This window comes from Leucoraja erinacea, unplaced genomic scaffold (assembly GCF_028641065.1).
Source record: "Leucoraja erinacea ecotype New England unplaced genomic scaffold, Leri_hhj_1 Leri_212S, whole genome shotgun sequence".
Classification (NCBI taxonomy): Eukaryota; Metazoa; Chordata; class Chondrichthyes; order Rajiformes; family Rajidae; genus Leucoraja; species Leucoraja erinaceus.
Window position 1 is genome coordinate 142139 of NW_026576113.1, and position 20362 is coordinate 162500.

Here is a 20362-nt window from a genome sequence, read left to right on the forward strand (position 1 = left end):
GTAGTTTAGTTTAGAGATACAGCACGGAAACAAGCCCTTCGGTGCACTGAGTCTGAGCCGACCAATAATCTCCGTACACCAGCGCTATCCTACACTCCAGGGACAATTTACAATTTTTACTGAAGCCAAATTAACCTACAACCCTGTTCATCTTTACAGTATGAGAGGAAACTAGAGTACCCGCGGAAAAGATACACAGTCACGGAGCAAACGTACAAACTCCGTACAGACAATACTCGTAGTCAGGACCGAACCTGAGCCACTGAGCACTAGCACCTCTCTCACACCTCCCGCTGCTGATAGACTCATCCATGCCTTCATCTCCTCCCGACTGGCCTACTGCAACTCACTTCTCCTTGGCATCAGCTCCACCTACATCAACCGAATCCAACTGGTCCAGAACGCAGCCGCCCGACTCATCACCCACACCAAATCCTGGCATCACATCACTCCAGTCCTCAAACAACTTCACTGGCTTCCCATCTCCCACCGGATCACCTACAAAATCCTGGTCCTCACCTTTCAAAGCCCTCCACCATCTGGACCCCCCATATCTCACTGACCTCCTCTCCCCCTACCAACCCTCACGGTCCCTCAGATCCACATCAGCCGGTCTCCTCCCCATCCACAAATCCAACCTCCGCAGTTTTGGGGATAGAGCCTTCTCCAGGGCAGCTCCCAGGCTCTGGAACTCCCTCCCCCAACTGATCCACAATTCCGTGTCCCTCACCATCTTCCAGTCCCGCCTCAAGACCCATCTCTTCACCTCTGCCTATCCTTAGCCCCACGTCCCCCTCCCTTTTCATCTGTGTTTGAATTGCCTCATATTGTGTTTTGAATTGAATTCTGTCTTTACTTTGTGTACTAGTCATGTCTCTACTATTTATTTCATTCCGCTTACATGTTTTTCCTCTACCTGTTAAATTTTTGTAAGGTGTCCTTGAGACTCTTGAAAGGCGCCCATAAATAAAATGTATTATTATTATTATTATTAAGGCAACAACTCTTCTGCTGTGCCACCAAACCACCCTGGTTGCACCAGGTTGTGAGAATCAGTTCAAATTAAACATTCATCAATGGTACAATCAAGAGAGAACGGTGGTAGAGAGAGATTTCCTCAAATATAAATAGTAATTCTAGTGACATCAGTGTTGTTGAACTTGAATGATTCCCGTCCCTTACAGCCAAACACTGACTAATACACAGATAGGATCAGTTGGAATGAAATAGCAAAGGAAACATTGTAGGTTTACACTCAAAACTTCACATTCCTGTAAACCATTGATCTATTTATGACCTGACCTGATCTATCGGGAGTTTGACTTGGAAAGAAAGGAAATTAAAAGCCTTGACTGTTACTGAATAGTGTGCTTAGTGTGAAAAGATAAAGCCACAAACCTTCATGGGCAGTACAGAGCTGTGTTAGATCCATGCTCCGCGTCTCCTCACTAACAGGGTTCCTCACGGTGCAGTTGTACACACTGTTGTTGTTGGGTAGAGGTATGGAGAGTGCCAGCCTTCTCCCTTCATCAGTCAGTATGTGCGACCCATCTGCCGTGACCTTGCCATCTCCTGACCACCAAGTGTAGACTGGCTCGGTGCCGTGCTCCAGTGAACACACCAAGCTAACGTTACACACCCCTTCGGTGAAGGCTTCACTGATAGTTATTATAGGTAATGACACTCGTTCTGTTTGAAAGAAAAGCACAAATACAAGCCATGGAATAATAACAATCAGAAGCTGCTAGCCATGAGTTTCCCACAAGAACATTAAGCGTAGAAGATTATTTAGCTTAGTTTAGAGATACAGTGTAGAAACAAGCCCTTCGGCCTACTGAGTCCTCACCGACCAGCGATCCCCGCACACGAGCCCTATCCCACACACACCACGGACAATTTACAAACTATATACAGACAAGTACCTGTAGTTTTAGTGCAAACTCCATCCCGTGAGTTTACAAAAATGAATCGTCCAGGTTACACTTTGCCACCAAAACTAGATCACAAGTAAACTCATTATTAGCAGAGATAGTTTAATGTCTGTGGCCCCCATCATCTTACACAAAAGTCAGATGGCTTGGAGAGACCTCCCTTCAAGAACCCATCCTAATGCTCCACCATTTATATTCAAACAGCAAATACTGAGGATGGTTTCCTAAATAAGCAAGGACTCCAACCCATGTAATGTTTCAGTATTCACCCTGCCCGTATAACCCACACACTTGGGCTCATGTCGTAAGCATCTCCCCGTACATCTTTATGTTCTTAAAGGTTGTTAGATTGGAAAATGTACTGTTTATAAAATTGAAATAGATTACCATAAATCTTCAGTTCTGTCACTTGTTCATGGACAGTCAGATTCGTCCTTAAGTTCATTTCATATAGACCTTGATCATGTTCTGTTAGGTTCTGTATTTCCAGACTACAGTCCTTCAGGTTTAACCTGATTCCCTGTTTATTATATTGTATTGGACTGTTTTGAGATTTTGTACATAATTGAATCTTTCCTGTTGTTGGTGAACTGCGGTAATCCCAAGTGATGATTGAATCGTTTTCTCCTGAGATACATCCTGGTAACGTGACTGGCTGTCCCAGTGTCCCATTCACCAAGCGACGAGTGCCTGGTTTCCCAGCAGTCTGTCCCAGACCTGAAACACAAGGACAAGATATTAGTGCCATCAGCTCTGGGGTGTTGGTGTTCATAGTTTCCCAGCCCAGCAGTGAGTTGTCCCAACCCCAATGGACAAGGGCAGCAGGCACATGAGTATTCCACCACCCATACAGATGAGGCTCTGAATGAATAATCTTAGAAACATAGAAAGTAGGTGCAGGAGGCCATTCAGCCCTTCGAGCCAGCATCGCCATTGAATATCATGGCTGATCATCCAGAATCAGTACCCTGTTCCTGCTTTTTCTTCACATTCCTTGATTCTATATCTCTCTTGAATTCAGCCATTGAATTGGAATCCACTGCCTTCTGTGGCAGAGAATTCCTCAGACTCACAACTCTGTGGGTGAAAAGGTTTTTCCTCATCACAGTCCTAAATGGCCTATCCATTATTCTAAAACTGTGACCCCTGGTTCTGGACTCCCCCAACATCTGGAACATTTTTCGTGCATCTAGCCTGTCCAATCCTTTAAGAATTTTATATGTATCTTGCATTCATCTACTATCTTTAGGATTGTAGCCATCTTCAGGATATAGAATAATGTGATAACCTGTATTGATAATTTTGTAGTCACAAAGATAATATTTACATTGACTTAAGATATGAATAAAGTCAAGTCATATAACGCAAATTCAGTTTTCAGAATCAATGTTAAGAAGGGTGCCTACCTGAAACATCATCTATCCATGATCCCCAGGGACGCTGCCTGACCCGATGAGTTACTCCAGTATTTTGTGTCAGTTTTCTTAAATGTCAAAGATCCCTAATACAGCAAAGCTGCTGCTTTAATTATTGTACAGTGACTTGCAAAAGTATTCATACCCCTTGAACTTTTCCACGATTGTCACGTTACAACCACATACGTAAATGTATTTTATTGGGATTTTATGTGATAGACCAACACAAAGTGGCGCATAATTGTGAAGTGGAAGGAAAATGCTACATGGTTTTCAAATTTTTTTACAAATAAAAAACTGAAAAGTGTGGCGAGCAAAAGTATTCAGCCCCATTTACTCTGTTACCCCTAAATAAAATCCAGTGCAACCAATTGCCTTCAGAAGTCACCTAATTAGTAAATTGAGTCCACTTGTGTGCAATCTAATCTCAGTATAAATACAGCTGTTCTGTGAAGGCCTCAGAGGTTTGTTAGAGAACATTAGTGAACAAACAGCACCATGAAGCCCAAGGAACACACCAGACAGGTCAGGGATAAAGTTGTGAAGAAGTTTAAAGCAGGGTTAGGTTATAAAAAAATATCCCAAGCTTTGAACATCTGACGGAGCACTGTTGAATCCATCATCCGAAAATGGAAAGAGTATGGCACAACTGCAAACCTACCAAGACATGGCCGTCAACCTAAACTGACAGGCCAGGCAAGGAGAGCATTGATCAGAGAAGCAGCCACGAGGCCCATGGTAACGCTGGAGGAGCTGCAGAGATCGACAGCTCAGGTGGGAGAATCGGTCCACAGGACAACTATTAGTCGTGCACTCCACAAATCGGGCCTTTATGGAATTGTGGCAAGAAGAAAGCCATTGTTGAAAAAAAGCCATAAGAAGTCCCGTTTGCAGTTTGCCACAAGCCATGTGGGGGACACGGCAAACATGTGGAGGAAGGTGCTCTGGTCAGATGAGACCAAAATTGAAGTTTTTGGCCTAAATGCAAAATGCTATTTGTGGCGGAAAACTAACGCTACACATCACCCTGAACACACCATCCCCACTGTGAAACATGGTGGTGGCAGCATCATGCTGTGGGGATGCTTTTCTTCAGCAGGGACCTGGAAGTTGGTCAGAGTTGATGGGAAGATGGATGGAGCCAAATACAGGGCAATCTTGGAAGAAAACCTGTTAAAGAGTCTGCAAAAGACTTGATACTGGGGCGGAGGTTCACCTTCCAGCAGGACAACGACCCTAAACATACAGCCAGAGCTACAATGGAATGGTTTAGAATGGCCCAGTCAAAGTCCAGACCTAAATCCAATTGAGAATCTCTGGCAAGACTTGAAAATTGCTGTTCACAGCCGCTCTCCATCCAATCTGACTGAGCTTGAGCTATTTTGCAAAGAAGAATGGGCAAATATTTCAGTCTTTAGATGTGCAAAGCTGGTAGAGATATACCCCAAAAGACTTGCAGCTGTAATTGCAGCGAAATGTGGTTCTACAAAGTATTGACTCAGGGGGGCTGAATACTTTTGCACGCCACACTTTTCAGTTTTTTTATTTGAAAAAAGATTTGAAAACCATGTATCATTTTCCTTCCACGTCACAATTATGCGCCACTTTGTGTTGCTCTATCACATAAAATCCCAATAAAATACATTTACGTTTGTGGTTGTAACGTGACAAAATGTGGAAAAGTTCAAGGGGTATGAATACTTTTGCAAGCCACTATATATCCGTGTTTTCAATGTGAACATATCTTTACATCACCCATGTCCAGTCTCTTTCTCTCCGCAACAACTGCATTTCCAATCCCCTCTTCCACCAATAGACGTTTTCACGAGTGTCTAATTTCTCCACACCACCACCAGTGGTCTGGATGAAAGCCAATGGTTGCATCTCTGAAAAGAGGCCCTGTCAATGCTCCTCCATCACCCTTCTTCTCTCGACAATGTGTTCTTACATTGGGAAATTTCTGCTCATGTACTCCATATAAAGGGTACAACTGTGTCAAAATATAGGTTCAAATGAATCATCTTTTGGGGAAAATATAAAACATTCTTTAGGCATCGGAAATTATGTCTCCGGAACTTGTTCTAAATTTTTAAGAGGTGAACAGTGAAGAGGGTAGTGTCTATGTGGAGATTAGCAGAGCCTTTGACAACGTACCACATCGTAGGTTGGTCTGGAAGAAGAGATCATGTAGGATCAATGGCAAGCTCGTCAACTGGACAATATTTTGGCGTAAAAGTGGAATGAATGAATGACCAAATGAATGAATAGGTTTATTGGCCAAGTACCTACTCATAAAAGGAATTTGCCTTGGTGCTCCGCTTCCAAGTAACAACACGACATACAGTAAACCATTAAGAAAAAAACATAAAACCTTAAAACATTACAAATAAAACATTATAGTTAAATATGTGAATGAAATCAAATACCAGAGCAAAAGGAGGATACAGGCTTTGGTTATTGAGTAGATACTGCTCATGGAAAAAAGCTGTTTTTATATCTGGCTGATATCAAAAAAGGATATTAAAAAGTGGTTCATTAATTTCCTTCTTACTCAATTACTCAAGTTTATGGCTAGCCTTCCACATGAACATAATTTTCCTGTGGTCACAACCCCTCTTCAGACTGCTCATAGGAAAAAACTTTTTATGGTTGGCTGTGGCGGCTTTGCGGACCGGAGTTGCCATCCAGAGGGAAGTGATTCAAAGTGTTTGTGGCCAGGGTGAGAGGGGTCAGAGATGATCTTACCCGCTCGCTTCCTGGCCCTTGCAGTATACAGTTTGTCAATGGGGGGGGAGGGGGAACGTTGCAGCCAACAACCTTCTCTCCAGAGATGCTGCCTGTCAGCTGAGAAGGAATGGGTGACGTTTAGGGTCGAGAACCTTCTTCAGACTAGATGGTACTAACCAGGAAATTGGGCTTAAATACTGGGATACTTTTGCTGAGCCGTATGCAAAAAATGTATTTCACTGTATCTAGTACATGTGACAATAAGGAAACCATTGAACCATGTGCAATATAAGAACATAGAATTTCACTGAGCAGGTCTCGTTGCATCGCCCCTTTTCCTAATCGGCCAGGGAAGGGTAGGGACCCTTCCTTAGACTCCCTCTGGTTTTAGTGTCTTTAGTTTAATTTAAATATACAGCGTGGAAACAGGCCCTTCAGTCCACGCCTACCACTGATCACCCGTACACTAGTTCTTTCCCACACATTAGCGGAGTGAGTCAAGAGTGTGTTATTCTCTCAAATCCCAGTTAGAACAATGCAATCCTTACTTGAAGCAGCACAACAGAATATGCAAACATAGTACACTGTAAACAATGTTATAAACGAGAAAACAAAACAATGTATATTTATATAAAGGAAAGTAGACTGTTATCTGAATGGTGGCCGATTAGGAAAAGGGGACATGCAACGAGGACCTGGATGTCATGGTACACCAGTCATTGAAAATAGGCATGCAGGTGCAGCAGGCAGTGAAGAATATAAGAGCAGGGAGGTTCTACTGCAGTTGTACAGGGTCTTGGTGAGACCACACCTGTAGTATTGCGTACAGTTTTGGTCTCTTAATCTGAATATGACATTCTTGCCATAGAGGGCGTACAGAGAAGGTTCAACAGACTGATTCCGAAGATGGCAGAACTTTTCTCATTTCCAAACCGTTTGGTGAAAAAAGGAGAAAGAGAGAGAGAGAGAGAGTGGCTCAACCAAGCAAGCGATCGGCAGCTCAAAGTAAAATATCTGAACCTTTAAATATCTTGAAGCAGTAAAGATCCGCGATAACCCCAACCTTAACCTCCAACCCCAACCTTAACCCCAACCCCAAATTCTACAGACACCAAACAGTTCAGGATGTGAACTCACCTCCTGTGTCGCTCAACAGACAAATAATCCCGATGCCGAAGACTGTTCCCAAAACCGACATGATCATCTCCAGAAAGGTGTTTGAGGCATCGGTGCTTTTGCAACTCACTCTCATGCAAAGATCTTAGAGCCTTTGCTCTCATGCTCCTAGGAAGGGGCGTGTAAACTGGACAAGCTGGAGCCCAGGGATTCGATATCCAGGCCAGGTCTCACCTGTCGGCACTTCCTCCCGCCAACTTCGGCAAGCAGTTCCTCCCCCCCGCACATGCGCACCAAAGATCTTATAGCGGAGCAAGATAGACTACTCCTGCTAAATGCAATGGACTGACGTGTAGTACGCTATGGAGGGGATCATGGGCATTTTCCACGCCTATTTTAGCAACCTGAGCCTACCTGACCCAACCCGACTCGCACTGTAATCAATGTTGCGGGGCAACAGTTTGTGTGGGTCAGATTCATAAATCTGTCAGTTCAAACTTCTTGTCAAGAATAAAATTTGATTCTGGTAATTGTCTTTTTTAATGTTTTTTAAATCATTTCTTTTTAAATGGCTCACAAGCAGTGTTTGAGTTGATTTTGTAGTAACCGGAACGGACCCGGCTCGCAGGGTGATTGACAGGGGGGGACTTTTTGTGCGTGATATAGGGTTAGATTCATAATTCTGTTAGTTCATAATTCTGTTGATTCTTGTTAAGGAATAAAATGTTTATAAGCACACATACATGAAAATTATATAAATATATATAACACACACAATTATATTTATTCTAAACCAATAATGAACTTTATTTCAGACTAGACAAGGGACATTAAATAAGAAACATTGTAAATAAGAAACATTGTCTTGGGGCACTCTCTCTCTCCCCGCTGCCCCGCACTCCTTCTCCCCGCTGCCCCGCACTCTCTCTCCCCGCTGCCCCGGGCCCCGCACTCTCTCTCCCCGCTGCCCCGGACCCCGCACTCTCTCTCCCCGCTGCGGATCCAATCTTTGGCCGGAAGCAAGAAGGCGGGAGCAAGAAAGCTGAGCAAGATGGCGGAACAAGATGGCGGAGTCAGCTTGCTAAAATGTGTCCTGTAATCACCCATGAAACCGCCCATGAGCGTACCTCACGTTTGCGTGAGAGTGACCTATCTTGCTTCGCTCTAAGATCTTTGATGCGCACAACCACGGCCTGCAGTTCCCTCTTAAACACTGTGTACACTCTACTGCGTTATCTCTTCAAGATATGCCTACCTTGAAGAAGTTCTCCTCTTCTCTCCGGAGACAGTTTCACAACCTCCTCTCTAACTGTCCCCCATCTGTGATCCGGCTACTCCTCCTTTTCCCTTTCTTGTCCCCACCCACCCCCACCCCTGATCAGTCTGAAGAAGGGTTTCGGCCCGAAACGTTGCCTATTTCCTTCGCTCCATAGACGCTGCTGCACCCGCTGAGTTTCTCCAGCTTTTCTGTGTAACCCACGGCCCGCACATCATCGGCACGTCCTGCGCATGCGCGCTGCCACGGCAACTGGTCTGCGCTGGGCACTTTCTTCCTCGCTTTGCCTGGTGGGAGATTTCGCCGCCATTGCTGTCCAGTCGCTGCATCGCCGCAGCCGCTGAAAACCAACGTAGAATCACTCCCTGACCCTGGATCAGGAGTGGCTCCCTGAAGTAACTCTTGCTTCTGGTTTCCTGGGCCTTCATAAATTTTCCACATGGAATTTAAACGAGGTGGTATTTATTATGTATATACAGTGGCTTGCAAAAGTTTTAATAGCCCTTCAACTTTTCCACATTTTGTCATGTCACAACCACAAACGTAAATGTATTTTATTGGGATTTTATGTGATAGACCAGGAGCTTATTTTGGCTCCATCCATCTTCCCATCAACTCTGACCAGCTTGTCTTAGTAGGTTTGCAGTTGTGCCATACTTTTTCCATTATCGGATGATGGATTGAACAGTGCTCCGTGAGATGTTCAAAGCTTGGGACATTTTTTTATAACCTAACCCTGCTTTAAACCTCTCCACAACTGTATCCCTGACCTGTCTGGTGTGTTCCTCGGGCTTCGTGATGCTGTTTGTTCACTAATGTTCTCTAACAAACCTCTGAGGCCTTCACAGAACAGCTGTATTTATACTGAGATTAGATTGCACACAATTGGACTATATTTACTAATTAGGTGACTTCTGAAGGCAATTGGTTGCACTAGATTTTATTTAGGCGTATCAGAGTAAAGGGGGCTGAATACTTTTGCTCGCCACACTTTTCAGATTTTTTTTTTTTTTTAATGTGAAAACCATGTAGCATTTTCCTTCCACTTCACAATTATACGCCACTTTGTGTTGGTCTATCACATAAAATCCCAATAAAATACATTTACGTTTGTAGTTGTAACGTGACAAAATTTGGAAATGTTCAAGGGGTATGAAAACTTTTGCAAGCCACTGTATATATGGTCTATGGTAAATAAACAAACTGAACTTTTATCTCCTGTTCTGTATTATGTTTACATATTCTATTGTGCTGCAGCAAGTAAGAATTTATCTGTCCTATCTGGGACTAATGACAATAAAACTCTTGACTTGAACTTTAGTAAAAAAGGGTTCTTGGGGAAAAAAGAGGTACCTTAAATTTAGTTGCGTCTGGTTGGGTAACTATAGTAGGGTGAAGACTATTCCATGCTTTAATTGTGCGGGGGAACTCCATGGAGCAGCCAGCAACTCTGGTAGAAGGAATTGGGTTATGTTTCGTGTAGAGACCCTTCTTTAGACTCTCTTTGGTTTTAATGTTTTTTGTTTAATTTAAATATACCACGTGGAAACAGGCCCTTCAGCCCACCGAATCCATGCCTACCACTGATCACCCGTACACTAGTTCTTTCCCACACATTAGCGGAGTAAATCAAGTCAAGAGTGTTTATTCTCTCACATCCCAGTTAGAACAATGAAATCCTTACTTGAAACAGCACAACAGAATATGCAAACATAGTACTCTGTAAACAATGTTATAAACGAGAAAACAAAACGGTGTATATTTATATACAGGAAAGTAGACTATTATCTGAATGGTGGCCGATTAGGAAAAGGGGAGATGCAACGAGACCTGGGTGTCATAGTACACCAGTCATTGAAGGTAGGCATGCAGGTGCAGCAGGCAGTGAACAAAGCGAATGCTATGTTAGCATTCATAGCAAAAGGATTTGAGTATAAGAGCAGGGAGGTTCTACTGCAGTTGTACAGGGTCTTGGTGAGACCACACCTGGAGTATTGTGTACAGTTTTGGTCTCCTAATCTGATGAAATACATTCTTGCCATAGAGGGAGTACAGAGAAGGTTCACCAGACTGATTCCTGGGATGTCAGGACTTTCATATGAAGAAAGACTGGATATACTTGGCTTGTACACGCTGGAATTCAGAAGATTGAGGGGGGATCTTATAGAAACTTACAAAATTCTTAAGGGGTTGGACAGGCTAGATGCAGGAAGATTATTCCCGATGTTGGGGAAGTCCAGAACAAGGGGTCACAGTTTAAGGATACGAGGGAAGTCTTTTAGGACCGAGATGAGAACATATTTTTTACACAGAGAGTGGTGAATCTGTGAAATTGCCTATATTTAAGAGGGAGTTAGGGTGTGTGTGTGTGTGTGTGTGTGTGTGTGTGTGTGTGTGTGTGTGTGTGTGTGTGTGTGTGTGTGTGTGTGTGTGTGTGTGTGTGTGTGTGTGTGTGTGTGTGTGTGTGTGTGTGTGTGTGTGTGTGTGTGTGTGTGTGTGTGTGTGTGTGTGATATATACCCACACAGACACACAATTTCCCTCCTGGGATTAATAAAGTAACTGGAGTAACTCAATAGGTCAGACAGAATCTCTAGACAAAAGGAAAATATTACGTTTTGGGTTGGGTCTAAAATAGGTTCCTGCACACCTTTGCAATGTGGAAGGAAACAAAAGCACACGGAGAAAACCCATGTGATCAAAGGGAATCGGATTCAGATTCAACTTTAATTGCCATTGTCAGTGTACAGTACAGAGACAACGAAAATGAGCAAACTCTATACAGATAGGACCCATATTCAGGATCAATTCCGGGTCTCTGGCACTTTTAGGCAGCAACTTTATGACAATGCACAGCCCAATAGTCTTGAACTTCATTAAAACGACAAGTGTGGCAAGGGGAGGTGACATGAAAAATAAAGGAAGACAGTAGGCTGTGGGAGAGCTGGGAATGGGAGGGGAAGGAGGGAGAAAGCAAGGACTACCTGAAATTAGAGAAGCCAATGTTCATACCGCTGGGGTGTAAACTACCCAAGCAAATATGAGGTGCTGCTCCTCCAATATGCGGTGGGACTCACTCTGGCCATGGAGAAGGCCCAGGCCAGAAAGGTCGGATTCGTAATTTGAAGGGTAGTTGAAGTGTTGAGCCACTGGGAGATCAGGTTGGTTATTGCGAACTGAGTGGAGGTGTTGTGCGAAGCGATCGCCAAGCCTGCGTTTGGTCTCACCGAGGTTGATCATACGCTGAATAATCCAACCACATTTTTGTTTGGAAGTGGAAAGAAATAATAGAAATTGCATTCATTGCAACGTGTGAAAAGAGTTGAGATACTGTATTATAATTTTGCTGCATGTCATTGTGGTATACATCATGTCTTGATTGGTGAATATGTTTAGTTTGTGGCTTTAATTGAAGCAGAAATAATATGCGAGTGCTTGATTGAGCATAATTCCGACTGGTACCTACGCACTTCGTTCAAGCACATTATCGCATGCGTCATGCAAGTCGTCTTAAATGACCACCTAAACTGTCATTTGGCAACTTAAAAAGCTGCCAAGGTTGCCCGGCTGACAACAGAGAAAAGAAATTCAATGAGAGCCTTGCAAGGTGTATAATATTTTTGACACTGTCATAGTCCTTTCTTACATATGTTGTCACAATGCACTCTAGTCTCTAAACAACCCTTCAGTAATTTTCCTTGCCCTCCATTTCAGAATAAAAGTGTTTTAAGCCAATAACTCAATACAATACAATACCTTTATTTGTCATTTGAACCTCACATGAGGTTCAAACGAAATGTAGTTTCTGTAGCCATACAATAAAAGAACCAAAAACACACACCAATTGTCCCAAGAGTGGGGGTCTTTCCTCTTGTAGCTGATGATTTCTTGCAAGCCCTTCCAAACTGGAGCAGAGTCACTAGCTGAGAACTTGCTCCTCAACTTCTCAGAGTACCCTTCCTTGGCAGCTCTGATTTCACTTGTCAGCTTGTACTTTGCCTGCCTGTAGAGGTCTGCATCCCCACTCCTGTAGGCTTCCTCTTTAGACTGTCAGAGCTGTCTTGAATTCTGCAGTAAACCAGGGCTTGTCATCGGTGAACCAAGTCCGGGTCCTAGTTGGAATGCAACTGTCCTCACAACACAACAAACACTATTCACATAAACATCCATCACAGTGGCTCTCCTCCTCACTGTGATGGAAGGCAAAGTTCTTGTCTCTCCCCTGCATTCCATTTCCCTCCCGAAGTCGAGGTCAAAGCCCCCGGCGGGCGCTAGTCCGCGGCAAATTAAGGCCGCGCCGGGCGTTGTAGGGCCCGGCGTTGTAGGTGCCCCGCAAAGCAGCCTCCCACCGGGGATCCGCGAGCTCCTGGTGTCACCATCCACCGGAGCCGGGCCGCAGCAACGCGCCACCACCGTTCTCCACGCCCCGAAGCCGGCCAGCTCCACGGAGGTAAGTCCGCAGCAGCTCCACAACAGCTCCACAGCTCCACAGGCTCCGCGGCTCCACAACAGCTCCACGGCTCCACAGGCTCCGCGGCTCCACAACAGCTCCACAAGCTCCACAGGCTCCGCGGCTCCACAACAGCTCCACAACTCGACACTAGCATTGACAATAAATAAATAAATAAATAGATAAAGTCCAGCTTTCCATTCCCTTTTCTCATTGGCCATGCTCGGCTGCAAATCTGTGTCAATCTGGTGGACCATCTTCCTCTAGTCGTGGGGGTGGGGGATGGGGGATGGGGGGGGGGGGCTCACAAGTGGAACAGCTTAGGGTCTCTCTTCATCTAAATTTGGCCGTGCGTGCCGGCCAGCAATCTATCTAACGCTAACACTATCCTACACACACACGGGACAATTTTTATATTTACATTTTTTCTACCGAAGCCGATTAACATACAACCCTGTACATCTTTGGAGTGTGGAAGGGAACCGGAACGCCCGGAGGCAACCCACGCGGCCACAAGGAGAAAGTACAAGCTCCGTACAGACAAGCACCGGACGTCAGGATCCAACCCGGGTCCTTGGCGTTGTAAGTAAAGTTGCCAACTGTCCCGTATTAGCCGGGACATCCCGTATATTGGGCTAAATTGGTTTGTCCAATACAGGACAGCCCTTGTCCCGTATTTGACTGCTCCTAGCAGGTGCTCCTCAACAAGCAAGGTCATTGAGAGCCTACAATCCTGCTTTGACTGCACGGATTGGAATGTGTTCAGGGAAGCAAACACAAGCCTCTATGAGTATGCAGACACTATCATTATATATCAGCTTTTGTGAGGACAGTTGCATTCCAACTAGGACCCGGACTTGGTTCACCGATGACAAGCCCTGGTTTACTGCAGAATTCAAGACAGCTCTGACAGTCTAAAGAGGAAGCCTACAGGAGTGGGGATGCAGACCTCTACAGGCAGGCAAAGTACAAGCTGACAAGTGAAATCAGAGCTGCCAAGGAAGGGTACTCTGAGAAGTTGAGGAGCAAGTTCTCAGCTAGTGACTCTGCTCCAGTTTGGAAGGGCTTGCAAGAAATCATCAGCTACAAGAGGAAAGACCCCCACTCTTGGGACAATTGGCCGCTGACCAATGACCCAATGAGTTCTACTACAGGTTTGACAAGCAGAAGCGTAACCCTGGTACCCCCTCCCCAACCAAGACAGCCAGACCGCAGTCTGCAGACTGGACCCTTCTGCATCCCATTTCTCCCCAATCACCACTTCACACCTACTTAAAGCAAGACTCCAGTCTGCAAAGTCTGGACCCTTTCCCACCCACCCCTTTCCAATCACCACTTAACACCCAATTACAGCCTGACTGCAGCCACGTCCACTACCCACCCCCTCCGTGCTGCACGTCATCACTGCTCCATCATCAACAATACAAATAGACGAGGTGGAGAGGCTGTTCAGAAGACAGAAACGCAGGAAATCACCAGGAATGGACAATGTTTCCTCTCTACTCTCAACACTGACATTTTCAACCGGTCCCTGCAAACCTGTACTGTCCCCGTCTGCTTCAATGTCTCCACTATCATCCCTGTGCCCAAAAAGGCAAGGATTACTGGTCTTAATGACGACAGGCCTGTCGCACTGACCTCTGCAGTCATGAAGACCCTTGAAAGGCATGTGCTGACCAAGCTGAAAAATATCACGAACCCCCTACTGGACCCTCTGCAATTTGCATATTGGGCCAATAGATCTGTGGATGATGCAGTCAATCTGGGACTGCACTTTTTTTCCTCCAGCACCCAGACCGCCAGGGGACCTATGCGAGGATTTTGTTTGTTGATTTTAGCTCTGCAGTCAACATCATTGTGCCAGAGCTATTCCACTCCAAACTTTCCGAGTTGACTGTGCCTGAACCCCTCTGTCAGTGGATCACCAGCTTCCTGACAAACATGAAGCAGCATGTGAGGCTGACCATCGACTACACAGTCAAAAAGGCCCAACAGAGGATGTACTTCCTGTGGCAGCTGAGGAAACACAATCTGCCACAGGCAATGATGGTACAATTCTACACGGCCATCGTAGAGTCTGTCTTCACCTTCTCCATCATGGTCTGGTTTGACTAAACCACTAAGCATGACACCTGGAGGCTGCAGCGAATCGTCCGATCAGCTGAGAAGGTTATTGGCTGCAACTACACTAGTGTACTGTACTGCACATTAAGGGCCAGGAAGTGAGCAAGTAAAATCATCTCTGACCCCTGTCACACTGGCCACAAACTCTTGAATCACTTCCCCCAGGGTAGCCACTTCCTCCCAGGGTTCTCTTATCCCCCTGCATGGATCTCTTATCATGGTTCTCTTATCCCCCTGCAAAATCTCACATTACGCCAGCCTCTTCTTCAGTCCTGAAGCTCACCCCCTCTGTATCCACTACACCTCTCTCTCTCGCTCCTGTCTCAGCTCAGATACGTTGCATACAAAACATCTGACTCAATCAACCTTACATCAAGATAAATAGGAGAGAAAGTGCACAGGCTAGCGTTAGATGCCAACATGCCAGCTCAGGCGAGTGAGTGCGTCTGCGCAATAGAGCAGGCATAAATCTAAATATGCCACAGGAAAGCGATTGTTTTAAAATAGTAAAGCATTACTACTTAAATTATCAACTCAGCCCAACGCTGCCACGAGACAAGGCTAATGAAATACGGTTTCTACTAAATGTGTATCGCTTTTGCACAATCGTAAAGTCGAACGATCGCAAGTCGAAGCGTCATAAGTTGAGGAGCATGTGTACTCTGTAATCACCAGAGGACTTACAGACAGATCCTAGATCTGATACAACAACGTGCTTGCGTGTTGCATGTGCTGATGTTGCCACGCATGAGTGATTCACCTGTCATCCACTCACAGACCCCCTTATGCGCATCAGTTGTACACTATATTTTGCCAATTCCTGCCAAAACAAAACGTTTCAGTAACGTCTCGTGTTATTCGGTCGGCTTGTCATGTGCAAATATGGATAAACCTGCAAAAAAGAAAAAACTGTGCAGCTATAACAAGCAAAATAAAACGTGGGTTACGCCCGTCAGCGGGACTCTACGAAGGCCTTCTGTACTTTATACCATTGGGAATTTGTCCCTTATTTTGAACTTTTGTCCCTTATTTTGAACTTTTGTCCCCGTGGGAGTGAGAAAGTTGACAACCCTAGTTGTAAGGCAGCAACACTATCGATGCGTTGCTGTGCTACATCATGTTGGCGATAGGATGGATCAGTTGCCTAATATCAGCCAATAGGGGGAGTGAGGGGACTTTCTTGGAAAGAAACAAAACATGTCGAGAGTGGATAGTTTAGTTTGTAAGCAAAGATCCTATAGGCCACTCCTGCGAAATGCAATGGGCTGACGTGTAGTACGCTACGGTGAGGAACGTGGGCACTTTTCCCCGTCCATTTTAGTAACGGGAACCTACCCGACCCGACCCGCAGTGTAATCAACAGTATGTGTGTGCGATATAGGGTTAGATTCATAATTCTGTCAGTTCATACTTCTGTTAATTCTTGTTAAAGAATAAAATTTGACTCTGGTAATTGTCTTTTTTTATGTTTTTTTAAATAATTTCTTTTTAAATGGCTCACAGGCAGTGTTTGAGTTGATTTTGTAGTAACCGGAACCGACCCGACTTCCAGGGTAATCAACGTTGTGGGGCAAAAGCTTGTGTGTGTGATATAGGGTTACATTCATAATTCTGTTAGTTCATAATTCTGTTAATTCTTGTTAAATAATAAAATGTTTATAAACACACATACATGAATGTGATATAAATGTATATAATCATATAACACACACAATTATATTTCTTCTGATTTTTTTATCCAATGATGAACTTTATTTCAGACTAGACAAGGGACATTAAATAAGAAACATTGTAAACCTCCCCGCAACTGCACACACAATAGGCCCTATCCCACCCCTCAACTCTCCACCCCCCCCCCCATGTCTCCCACCCTCCTATGCTGTAGTCCCTTAACCCACCAGCCCCCAACCCCACATCTCTCCCCATGCTCTCTGCACCCCGGCCCCTACCCCACCTCTCTCTTCCAAAGATCTTATAGCGGAGCTCTGCTATACGATCATTGCTCTCTCCCTCCCCCGGTCCTACCCAACCCTCCTGCGCCACCACTACCCCACTTGCACTACTCCCCTCCTCTCTCCCCGCTGCCCCGGGGCCGCGCTCTCCCCGCTGGCCGGGGCCGCGCACCTCCCTCTTCCCGCCTAAGTCAAAGACTTGTGAAGATACGGGTGCGGAGGCAGAAGCAAAGATCCGATCTTTGGCTGGAACAAGATGGCAGAACAAGATGGCGGAGGCTGGTTGCTAAAATGGGTCCTATAATCACCCATGAATCTGCCCATGACCTTACTACGTGTTTTGCGTAGGAGTCGGACATCTTGCTCTGCTATAGGATCTTTGGTTTGGTGATACAGCGCGGAAACAGGCCCTTTGGCCCACTGGGTCCACACTGACCAGCGATACCCGCACACTAAAACCATCACTACCCTACACACACTAGGGACAATTTTACATTAAGTACAAGCCAATTAACCTACAAACCTGCACTTCTTTCGGGTGTGGGAGGAAACCGAAGGTCTCGGATTTAACCCACACAGGTCACGGGGAGAACATAAAACTCCCGTAGGCAGAATCCCAAACAGACAGCGCCCGTAGTCGGTCTCTGGCTCTGTGAGGGGGTGTGGTTGGGTTAGGCTCAGGAATTCATAGCGGGAATCTGACTGTGGTCATATTGTCACCAACAAATGCATCATGAAATTGAGATGAAAAATTAGGCAGGATAAATAGTAAGATGGGCAGGGTGTAGTCTGGGCACCCAAAACACAAAATGTGATCAACGTGTTAATTGTGAAATAACAACAGCAATAATAATAAGAGTGATTTGCCAACATTACTGTTTAATTATAGGGAGCACAGATTGTTCAAATGCAGCCATTGAAGACTTTTTAACGAGTACATAGCAAATCCGCTGAGGACAGAATTCTGGATCCGGGGAGCAGAGGCATGCAGCCAAAACCTGCTGAGGTGGAGAGGGAAGATTAAAATCTTTAAAAGCATTAAAATCCGGGATTCTCGGAACGGGGTTTCCTCGAGAATGGCTGACCAGAACTTCTCATCAGCTGTGAACTCTGATCTCAGCGTTTAGTTTACAGATGCCATGAATAGTTAATAATGGGGATACTGTGGATAGGGTGATCTGTTTTATATATCTGGGAGTCCACATCTCTGAGGATATGACATGGACATCACACGCCGCAGCACTCGTGAATAAGGCAAGGCAGCGCCTTTACCACCTCAGGCAATTGAGGAAATTCAGAGTGTCTCCGTGGATCCTCCAGTGCTTCTAATCAGCGGTGGTGGAAAGCATCTTGTCCGGAAATTACCATCTGGTTTGGGAATTGCTCTGCCCAGGACAGGAAGGCTCTGCAGAGAGTAGTGCGTTCAGCCGAACGCACTATGGGAACTTCACTCGCCCCCCTGCAGGAACTATACATCAGGAGATGCAACTCCAGAGCCATAAAACTCATGGGAGACCCCTTCCACCCCTGCAACGGACTGTTCCAGCTGCTACGGGCAAGCAAACGCCTCCGTTGCCATGCTGTGAGAACGGAGAGGTTGAGAAGGAGTTTCTTCCCAGAGGCCATTCGGACTGTAAACTCCTATAAAAAAGTTACTTTTATAACTACTAAACAGGTTCGCTTCTTAATGAACAGACAGAAGTGTTTGGTAGACCAGTTCAAAACTTTACTTATTATCGGCCGATGGAAGGGAGGGAGAACTCCAGTCAAGTGACCAATATAGACACTTGACCGTCCTCCATCCACTTCCCTGAACAACAGAATTACATTGCATTAAATAGGGTTTTTTTGTCCTCTTAATACATTCCATAGACATTAGCCATGGTCAGAGGTACAGGAAAAGGTTTCCACAGAATGCATCACATCAAAGGCATTTTGTCACATAGTACAAGATAACATTGGCCATTTGGTTTATGACATTTTATCTTCAAAGAGATCACCCTAGCTCTTTCGCTGCTTCCTCTCTGTCACCTCGTCCCTCATAAACATTGGCCATTTGTTTTATGGCATCTTACATCAAAGAGATCTCTCTAGCTCCTTCTCTGCTTGTTACTTGGGAGACAATGTTATAGTATTTATTATCTCACACACCGCAACCTGAGGCAAGCCTAATTTGAGACTAAATATAAGCTGTAAGCTAGCCCAGAAGCCAATTTAATATCTTCGTATATTTTTTACAAAAATTCGGCTTCATCACCCATCTCACCAGGGACTAACTTTACTGAACGTTTTTCCTTCCGCCCACAATATTTAATATGTAAAAGAATATGTGATTCTGTATGTAGTTTGTTTGGTTGTTTGTTTGTTTGTCTTTTTGCACAAAGTCCGCGAGCATTTCCACTTTTCATTTCATTGCACATCTCGTATGTGTATGTAACGAATAAACTTGACTTGACAAAACACAGGAGAAGAATTAGGCCACTGGACCCCAAGAAAGGGAGTTTGTGGAGTGCTTCTGAAATGGACTCTTAGAGCAAGCAGCTCATATTGAAGCCAACCAGGGAGAAGGCAATGGTTACACAAAAAAGCTGGAGAAACTCAGCGGGTGCAGCAGCATCTATGGAGCGAAGGGAAATAGGCAACGTTTCGGGCCGCTTCTTCAGCCGTCTGAAAAGGGTTTCGGCCCGAAACGTTGCCTATTTCCTTCGCTCCATAGATGCTGCTGCAAGTTTCTCCAGCTTTTTTGTGTAACCTTCGATTCTCCAGCATCTGCAGTTCCCTCAACAGGGAGAAGGCAATTCTGTATTTAGTGTTGTGTAATGAATTGGTTTACACAACTGGGTTTCCGGGAACACAGCATGTGTCCAGCTCAGTTAGTTTATTTAATAGGAAGGATCTGCAGGTGCTAGTTTAGACCAAAGATAGACACAAAAAGCTGGAGAAACTCAGCGGGACAGGCAGCATCTTTAGAGAGAAGGAATGGGTGGATACCCTGCTTCTGACTGAGGAGATGCTGCCTGTCCCACTGAGTTACTCCAACTTTTTGTGTCTTTCTTCAGTTAGTATATTGTCACTTCTACCGAGGTACAGTGAAAAGCTTTTGATGTCAAGCTGGAAAGGTACACAGAGATTTACAATGAGGCTGCTGGGACTAGATGGTCAAGTCCAGTCAAGTCAAGTGAGTTTATTGTCATGTGTCCCAGATAGGACAATGAAATTCTTGCATTGAGCTGTAGGCTGGGACTCTATTCATTGGAGCGCAGGAAGATGAGGGGTGATCTTATTGAGATGTATAGAATCATGAGAGGAATAGATCGGGTAGAAGCACAGAGACTCTTGCCAAGGGTAGGTGAATCGAGGACCAGAGGACAT

General features: G+C 45.0%; 1 protein-coding gene across 9 annotated transcripts in view; it reads right to left on the bottom strand.

Annotated features, from left to right (window-relative positions):
- LOC129716336 (signaling lymphocytic activation molecule-like) overlaps positions 1–20362 on the bottom strand; it is a 41514-nt gene that overhangs the window by 12906 nt on the left and 8246 nt on the right. For 7 of the 9 annotated variants that reach the window (XR_008726623.1, XM_055666212.1, XM_055666209.1 and 4 more), the window contains exons 3-4: positions 2319–2648; positions 1399–1689 (exon numbers count right to left, since the gene is read on the bottom strand). Coding sequence is in view for 8 of the 9 variants with exons in the window: in XM_055666212.1 (XP_055522187.1) it covers positions 1399–1689; positions 2319–2648 (621 nt within the window). In the remaining variant the exon portion in view is untranslated. Of the gene's footprint in view, positions 1–1398; positions 1690–2318; positions 2649–7210; positions 7457–20362 lie in introns of those variants that run through there. The other 2 variants (XM_055666210.1, XM_055666215.1) reach the window with 2 other exon arrangements.